Here is a 9,186-nt window from a genome sequence, read left to right as displayed (position 1 = left end):
GTTGCTTTATCACCGTGTCATTGCTTAAGCTTGCCTAAATGTTTCATTGTATTTTTTTGTAAGTCAGAGTTGCGTTTTATTCATGACACTTAATTTGGCTCACTTTGATGCATCTCTGCTCTTTTCCAGTGCTCTGTGCTACACAAGTGAACTTGCCTTGAAGCAAAGCAGGAGTGCAGGTCAGGTTCAGACTTGCTGCTTTCACATTTATACGTAGGAAAGATTTTGTAACGTTTGCTGCTTTCGTCAGATGCACCTTTCAGAGAAAACAAAACCAAACCTTTTGATCTATTTATAGAACACAAAAGTTATAGGGCTAAAAATGCCAAACAGATTGTCCTGTTCAAACAAGAAACTAACTGCTGCTGCGAAATGAAAAACAACCTCAGGGTGTCTGATCCTAACTGGTTTCTATTTTTTGCAGGCTTGCATGTTTAGACAATGGACTATTTTTATGCCACTCTTATTTAAACCCTGGAGCAAACTTGCAATCAACGCTAATAAAAATGAACATTTTTAAAGCGAACAGAGAAGACCTGCACGCAGTTCCTATAAAAAAAGGTGTTTACATATGTTTTCGTTTACTTGTCATTATTTTTGGAGAAATCAGTTTTCAGTTTTTTTGTCAGAAAGGCCAAATTTTGTTGGCCAAAAAGAAAAGAAAAGAAAAAGTACCAAAAAGATATCCAAATCGGTGAAAACTTTTTAAATGAACTGTACTTGAAGATTTACAGAGCTAGACATATTTGCCCATTTTTGCACAGCTTTCAGAAAGAGAAGAGCTTGTTTTAAGTCAGTGATTCTTGACTGTTCATTAAAAGCAGCACTAGTAGTTTCTCTTTTCACTTATAACAAAACACTTTTCTCAATTGTGAACAAATCTGCCAATGAAACCCGTAGTCTAAGTAGAATTACTGACTTAAAACAAACTCTTATATCTTGCTGAAAAGTTACTTGTAGGTTAGTTCAGTTTTATTACAAGTGCACTGAGATATTTGCACTAGAAACTAGACAGACAATTCCTAGTAACACCTTCTGTTTTTTGCAGGGAAATATAACATAAGGGCCTGAATAAAATGCTGCAGCATGACCTCAAACAGGTGGAACTTATGAAATTTTTTTTACAAATTTCCCACGCAGTCTTTTCGGCCTTTGTGGCAAAACCAGCAACTGGCTTTATAGGACTTCTTCTTGCACAGGTGCACAAAATAAATCACTTAACATTAGTTTTGTACAAACCGACATCCTAATCTGACACGAAATCACGTCCGACACATCTGAAACATTATACCGTAACAACAGTGAAAACATTTGCAAGGGAAACAAATGCGTCTCGCATGTATTTACAGAGATGTGTCTCGCATTCAGATTTAATTTCAGGGCTCAGCAAAGATGACAGACGGCCGCCTGAAGCAAAACAGACGGTGTTGCAACACCGGGTCACTGCGTGACGTGACTGCTGGGCTTCCCCCCCCACCAACCCCCCTCTCTCAGCTCACTTTCACTTTTGGTTGAAGAGCGTTTGACGTATCAAAGCAGAGATGATGAAACTGTCTGGTCTCGCGGCAGACCCACCCACACACACTCACGTGCCGCCCGAGGAGGCGTCACGACAAAAACAAGGAGCAGGCAAAGATAGCAAGAGGGAAACTTGTTTTTATTAACGTTTCAACACAGAGACGAGCTGTGCCAGAGGTCAAAGGGGAGAATCAGCGCTGTAATCCCTGGGGTAAAGTACACAGGTCGTATCACGTCACACGGTAGTAGTTTCAATAAGGTCGGCTTTATTTCCGCCCCCCGTTTTTGCACAACCGCAAGTGAACACAACAGTAAACCTCTTATGTGCTTCACATTTTACAATAAGGATACAATCAATTGATGAGCTGCAACCTCATTCATAATAATAATAATAGTAAAAATAAAGAAAACATACAAACGCACACCATAATCCAGTGCTTAAGAAACAAATGTCTGCACCATGAGTGAAGAACCAATAATAATAATAATAATAATAATAATAATAAAAAAGATTCATTCATCTCCTGTCTGGCCTTTTCCCTTTGGCTTGTGTGCGCCAGTCCGGTTGTAACGTCAAACGAGTCTGAGATTAGTTTCCACAGACAGCGTTAAGACTCCACAGACACACCGGCACCGGATGAGTCGGGTCAGGTCGTGGGCGTTTGGACGTCTACTGGAGGTAAAACTGTGGAGGGATCCGGCCGGACCGGCGCGCACGCAAAGGTTACAGAGTCAGAGCGGAGCTTCAGTGCACCAACAGCAAAATACATTCATTTGGTTCCATCCAGCAGTCAAGATCAAGTACAACCAGGGGAGCAGCTCAGCAGTGCAGAGCTGATGAGCGTCCGTGTGGTTTTCCCAGCTGCACAGTCAGATTTAGCTCTGCTGTTTCATGTCATGCGAAAATACGGAGAGTCAGTTATCATTTGGCATTCAAGTCACCCTAAAGCAATAACACCAAAACGCACCATCCGGCTCCAGCTTTTGGGAAATGGTTTCTCCGAGCTTGCAGAAGAACCAGCAGAGCAACGTGTTGGTCACGCAGGCAATGCGACACGAAACTGTCACCGCAGCACCAAGAAACTGTGACATTCCTTGCTTGGTTTGAGTATTAAATAACAACAATGATAATTATGATAGTAATAATAAAAATAATAAACAGATACATTTTTGATAAATTAAGAATTAGCTTCATAACTTGTTTTCAAAAGCCTTAAATATAAATGAACAAAGAAAGAAAACATTTAAAATACAGAACAAGGCACTTTGTTAAGGAGGTAAAATAGCTTCTTTTTTTGTTTGTTTGTTTGTTTTGTTTTTTTTAAGTGAGAAATTAAGACTAAATGTCTTCAACTGAGATGCATTGATTTGCTCTTGTTTGGACACGGACATTTCCTGCCGACAGTCAAACCACGAGGCTCAGCAACTCCGGCAGAGGAAATCAAACCAGACAGTCTCTTAGCAGGAATCAATCCCGCTCACTGGCTCCCTGTGTCTTCTCTTAATCCATCCAGATCCGGTGTCTTCATCTCATCCGCATTATTACTTCTTTTTTTTTTAATTATTATTTTTATTTTTTTTTTTTTCATTCTTTGGATGGAGTCAATATTCACATTTATTCCCAAGCAGGTAGCTCAGGCCCATACTCACGTTAACCATCCGAAACCCCGTTTGTGAGGAAAAGCGGAATCTGGCTACATCTTCCGCCACCAGGTAGACGATACTGTGGAGCCCCCTGCAGACCACATCTCGCGTTGCGTCCATGGCGAAGGAGCTGACTGGCAGAGTGTGTTTCACCAGCAGCGTCAGGCTCCCGCTGACGTTCGCGGTATTTCCCATGCTCTCGTAGCAGCCCTGCATGTGCCAAACGTAGGGCCCCGTGCACCTGATGGTGACGTTGCCGTTGTTGTTCTGCAGCTTGTTCCCGCTGGACGTCAACAACTCCAGATGTGTGTTTGATCTCAACGCTGGAAGATAAAAAAAAATAAAAATAAAAATAAACAAATTAATAAAAATAAAAATGAAACGGTAAAACGGAGGAGAAAAGGTTAAAACGTTTGGGGGAGGGAAGAGGGGCGGGTCCCCCAATGTTTGAGTTTTTGAAAGGAGGAATATTGAGAGTTAAGGTAATGTCCTCACCTGAGTACGCTTGAAACTGTATGTACACGGTGTCTTCTGGCTGCTTAGAGAGAGACAGACAGAGGGACATATCAGAGACACGTGGTGGGTGTCTTGTGTTTTCTCCTGATGCTAGCTGGCCCCTCAAAGGCAGCGTGACTAACGAGAGCTGCAGAAAAGGTCACGCAGCGCAGCTCTGAGTGGGGATCCCTTGATGTTTCGTCTCAGGGAAGGAGAGACGGAACATCAAGCTTGTTTGTTTGATACCGTGGTTTAGCTTATGCAGTGTGAAAATAGACATGTTGACAGAAACCAGGGAAAATTTCACAGTGGGTGATTAATAGCAGTAGTGAGAGCAGTGTATCACAAACCAAACAGCACAGTGTAAAAGTAGAGCAGATGTTAGTCACTGGAAGCTGTGCAGAGAGCTGACCTGTCACACGGAGCGGCGCTCAGCAAAGCTCCGGGGTTAACATGTCCGTTTCGTCATGTTCATGTGTTTCTTCCCCTGACACCGACTTTGACTCATTCAGATTCACGGACGCTTTTTGCAACTTAACGTGCACGACTGCGGCGTATGAGCCAGCTGCGAGTCACGTGACCTTTGAGTTAAAAGCACAAACACTTTTCAATTTGTTGTCAGGGTTTTTTGTTGTTGATTTGTTTGTCAGGTTTTGTTTTGTTTGTGTTTGTAACAGATGAGTCTTAATCTGTCCCACATTTTCTCAGGAGCTGTGTTTTGCTTTTTTAAAACAAAAAACTTTTTCTGCAAGTTGCGGTTTTCAGTGTGAGAAGAAGAAGAAAAGAAAAAAAAAGCACACGGAAATCCCAGGTTCACGCCGCAGGTTGATTTCACAGGACCGAGTCCTGCAGGATTGGAGCTTCCGTAGAATCTGTCCATCCGATTTCAACAACGAAAAGTTTGAAGTTTCGCACACAGATCCTTCTTTCACTGACTTACAAAAAAGTCCAGCTCATCATTAATGTCCAGCCCTATTTCTTCTTTTAATGCAAAAAGTATATATAAAGTAAATAGTAAACATGCACGTCCAGACTGTAAGTTTCCCAAAACGTCTGCTTTACATTTTAAAATGTGGTTTTCCCCAAATATGAGATGGAAGACAGATTTACAAACTCAGTCGGAAAACAGGTGAGCATAAATGTCACACATTAAAATTATTCATTCATTTATAACCAGGTTTTTTTCCCCCTTTTATTTATATTCAGACGTCTTGCCCCCTGGTACCGCTAATTATCCTGCAACAGCCCTGCTGAGATAAACTTGTCCGTGCAGGAATCTGTCTGAAAGGACTCATCTGGAACAAAATAAACCCTCATCGTGACTTTTAACTCTTCTCACAAGTTTAACAACAACATTAAGCATTTCCCCGCCGCCGCCGCCGCCGTGCTGAACTCACCAACGCCAGAGACTCCAGGTAAATGTAAGCGGTGACCAGCAGGCAGGTGACCACCAGCAGGTTCTGCACGGCCACCACGATCGCCAGCCTCCCCACTCTGCTGCTCCGTCGGACCGCGCGACCTCCCTCGGCATCCATCGTCCTCTGGTCGATCAGCGCTCTGAGCTCCCAGCCGGAGCTGCGGGGCTTTTTTAACTCGAGTGGGCTCGCTGAAAGGTGGGGAGTGACTGGAAAGAAATTGCTCATGATCGACGCTTTATTTTGTCTGAGCTTGTGTGGGTGGGGGCGGGAGAGGGGGGCGCCGATCGCGCGACATTCACGCCGATTCTCTCTCTCTCTCTCTCTCTCTCACACACACACACATACACATACACACACACACACAAACAAACAAACACACGCGCGCGCGCACGCATACAGACACTTCTGCGCGAGCGCACTCTGAGGAGAATCGGGAGCGAAACCAGCGCACCGGACGCTGATTGGTTGACAGTGCGCTCATGCTGCGCGGGGATCCTCAGCGGCACAACGCTGGCACTCGAGACCGAAGCGAGTGAAACCTCCCACGTCGCGCAGAACTTTACGCTTCAATCACGGCCATGTTCCCGTCGTGCTCGCTCGGGAGGCGCGGGGACAGATGTGAGCCCGCCGAGGAAGTGAAGGCACGAGTTGTTTCTAAGAAACCAGAGGCACTTCACTCTAACCCGTTCAGTAGTGAGTGAGGGGGGGGAAAGACGGTGGTCGTTCGTTTCAGTTCGTTTGACGAAGCCTGGAGTAGGTCAGAGGTCAATCTGATGCTGTGAGCATCTTTGGGAAGGACGTCACCGAGTGTGGTTGGCTGGTCAGAAATGCGTAACCTTGTCTCAAGGATGAAGGAGGCCATATTGGCGCAGATATACAGTACAGACAACAGCTGTGTGATTAACTTTTATTTTATCAGTCAAATCACATCCGTAAAGCACCAAGCCGCAGCAACGCCAAGAGACGTTAAATAGTATTTACTTTTAAGAAATGGGTAGGAATGCAGAGGAAGCTGTAATATTGTAAGTTTCGGCCCTGTGTTAGAACATTCATGACCTCAACTCATTAAAGTGAGTTTTATGGCTGTTACTTTGAACTGCTCCCAATGTTGTCGCTTCATAACCACAAACATTAGCTTTTTGTAGAAATGTTATTTCATAAACCGAGAAACGGGACTCAATTGTGAAGTGGAAGGAGGTAATAAAAGTTTTAGAATAAGGTGGGACACGGTAATAAATGCTGTTGAGGGAGCGTGTCCAAATGGATCTTTGTGGTTTTACATATTTACATGACTTAATGATGAAGCTGTAGCCGAGTCACCTTAATTCTACCATGCCAAACGTAACGTTTGACAGAGTTAAGTTGTAAAACAATGACAGCTCCTGGTTACCATGGAGATGCTGCAGAGAGCCACAGCTCAGGTGGGAGATTCTGGCAACTGTGACTTGTGCCTCCCCCCTCCCCCAAAAGTCACATTTACAAGCCACACATTAACCACCCGAAAGGCGCTGTGGTCAGATGAGACTAGAATTGAACCTGCCTGCAAAACCCCTGCTAGGCCGCATTACCCTGACCCCACAGTGAAGCATGGCGGTGGCAGCGTCATGCCGCAAGGAGAAGAAAAGCTGGTCAGAGCTGATGGATGGAAGTTAAATACGGAACAGTTTTGAACAAAAAGTCATTAAAAACAGTTAAAAATCAAAATGATGTTTGCACTCTCCACCTTCAGTCAGTTTTGCTATAAATGAGGCAAAAACGTTAGTCTCACCTTAGTATGTGCTCAAGTTACACTGACGTATTCTAGAAGACCTTTGGGATACGTCTCTATCAGCTGAGATAAAGATGACTGTCATGTTTTCACTTGTTAAGAAAAAAAACTGAATTTTTCCCCCCCTCTGTTCCCCTTAAACGTTACTCTGTCCTTCGCATTGTCCTGCAGGGAGGTTCAATGAGGACGGGGAACTCTGTCAGCCGATTCATCTGTCTCCTCGGCGGTGATTGCCATGCACTCCCCCTCCAATGGAGCTACAGAAAGCGAAAGGACGTTCCACGTGTGAACACTCCCAACATGTAACCCGTTCTGACATGACGCAGCCTCCTCCCCGGTCAGCGCGTCTCTCCTGCAGTTTAACTTTTTTGGTGCAGCGCAGCGAAAGTTGCGCTGATATTTGGCCTGAATTGTCATGATTCACCCTTCTCCATTTCCATTGCTTCTCTTTCCCTTAGTAACAACAAAAACGCTGTCTGCTGACATCTTGAAAGGCGATATGAATCAATCCGAATGTTTGAAATAGGTCAGCCCGTACAGAAACATACATAACGACACAATGCGAAGGGTTGTATACATTCGTCTCAACCAAGAAACAGCCTTCGCTGCTGCCAGGAGGCATAAATATTTTGAGCAGACATTTACTTGTGGGGTTTCCCCTGTCCTTCTGTGCTGTATGTGCTTGTAAACCATCTAAACAGATTTACGAAGCCAAGAGTTCAACCTGAAATGGAGAACTTCTAGAACATCCCTTTCCCTTGATGCAGGCTGTGCCGCTCGAACTGTTGCTCAGGTTTCGAGGCAAAGGAGGCATTTTATTGATAAGAATTGTACACTTGTGCACTTTTTCAGTGAAATCTTTGCTTTGAATAATAACGAGTCAAAAGAGTGCAAACTAAAGAAACCCAGCTGATGGTTAAATCTACCAGCCAAGAGACTCTCGTAGCTTGATGGCTCAGGGTTCTGTGTCCAATTCTCAAACTATCCAATTTCTCTTGAGGAGCCAAAGCCAACCAGGAGGAGGTCGTTCTTTTAAACTACCACATGCTAAGTACAAAATAACTGTAATCAGTTTAGCTTGGTCACACCCAGAAAAAAACAACATTTGTCTCATAATTTTATTGGCAGTTGTACAAAGTCCAAACGTTAAGACTTAGTTTTTGATACTAGCATATTCAAAACTTGAGGGAGTTAGTACTTGCCTCTAAAATCTGCTCTAATTGAATTTTAAACACTCCATAGATTTCGATATGCAGAAAAAAAAAAAAACTGTGATTGTAGTTTAAAAAAATACATTGTAAATTAAAAAAAAGAGTCGGTTTTGGTAACATGCGGTAGAGCGCCCGGTGTTTTTGATTTACCGCCATTAGTGCCAGTCCTCCTCCATTTCCTGCCTGGTTACGGTGAATAAAGGCCACTGGAGCAGAGGCAGTAAACGCTGTTGAAGCATGCTGTTATGACGCATCCAAAATGCTTTATTGTGGCCGCAGCATGACCTCTTGATGATGTTTTTGAAGGTTTTGTTGGCTCTAGTGGCCTTTTTTTGAAAGTAGTTTGACAGGAAAGAGGGTAATGAGAGAGGAGGAAGACATGCAGCAAATGCCGCCAGGCTGGGAATCGAACCTGCAACCACCGGCACGAGGACTAAGGCCTCAATACATGGATTGGGCTTTGCCCCTGCACCACCACAGCACCCCAATGACAATGTTTTTAATGATGAGAACGTATCCGAGTGCTTATAATGCTAAATGTATCATTTGAAAATGTCTGACACCTGCAACTGTTTGGAAAAGAAGTTTGAACTATAGTAAGATCTTTTACATATCCTGGGAATGGCTACATATCCAGCAATTCCCAGCATTTTTCATGTAAATGAGTGACAGAGGTTTGTGGAATTCAGATGCTGATTAGAACCATTGGGCCTCCTTCCACAGCCCCACCACCTCTCAGGCCCGTGATTCATTTCTAGCAGTTCTTGGCACAGAAAAAAGCAAACACGGTCCGTAAACAGCTGTTAAATGCTGGGAATTGATCGAGTTAGTGGGTGTTCACAAGACAAGAAATCTGTTTTTTCTTTCTGTGTCATGTTTTTCTTGTGTGTATTCCTAATCAAAAGATGATTTCCTAATCTTTTGATTAGGAAATGTGAGCCAAAAAAAGCCTAACATGTCAATTATTACACACACTAAAAGAACTAGGTGAATCTATATATTTTTGTGCCTTAAATCTGCAAATAAAGGGATCATTTATGTTAACTTGATGTTTTTCTACATTAATTTCTTGCATCAGGGCTTTAGCGGGCAAGTGTCACTTTAGTTTGTTGCAATTTTAAATTTTGAACAA

The 9,186-nt window shown here is 43.5% G+C and overlaps 1 protein-coding gene across 1 annotated transcript; it reads right to left on the bottom strand.

Moving 5' to 3' along the window:
• Positions 1-1,650: 1,650 nt before the first annotated feature.
• On the bottom strand, positions 1,651-5,300 carry LOC111609735. The gene is made up of 3 exons (XM_023339808.1): positions 5,055-5,300; positions 3,658-3,700; positions 1,651-3,485 (listed from the first exon to the last, which is right to left on the bottom strand). Exons 1-3 carry the CDS (start codon positions 5,298-5,300, stop codon positions 3,121-3,123), a joined length of 654 nt encoding a protein of 217 aa, XP_023195576.1. The 3' UTR covers positions 1,651-3,120.
• Between the last annotated feature and the right edge of the window lie 3,886 nt (positions 5,301-9,186).

Source organism: Xiphophorus maculatus, chromosome 9, assembly GCF_002775205.1.
Source record: "Xiphophorus maculatus strain JP 163 A chromosome 9, X_maculatus-5.0-male, whole genome shotgun sequence".
Classification (NCBI taxonomy): domain Eukaryota; kingdom Metazoa; phylum Chordata; class Actinopteri; order Cyprinodontiformes; family Poeciliidae; genus Xiphophorus; species Xiphophorus maculatus.
Note: the sequence above shows the minus strand (reverse complement) of the source record. Positions and strands in the feature narration are given on the sequence as shown.

Coding starts and splice junctions, on each gene's coding strand:
- LOC111609735 (XM_023339808.1), bottom strand. CDS start 5,300: ATGAGCAATTTCTTTCCAGTCACTCCCCACCTTTCAGCGAGCCCACTC. Junction 3,701..5,054: donor ACCTGGAGTCTCTGGCGTTG/GTGAGTTCAGCA, acceptor TCTCTCTCTAAG/CAGCCAGAAGACACCGTGTA. Junction 3,486..3,657: donor ACAGTTTCAAGCGTACTCAG/GTGAGGACATTA, acceptor TTTATCTTCCAG/CGTTGAGATCAAACACACAT.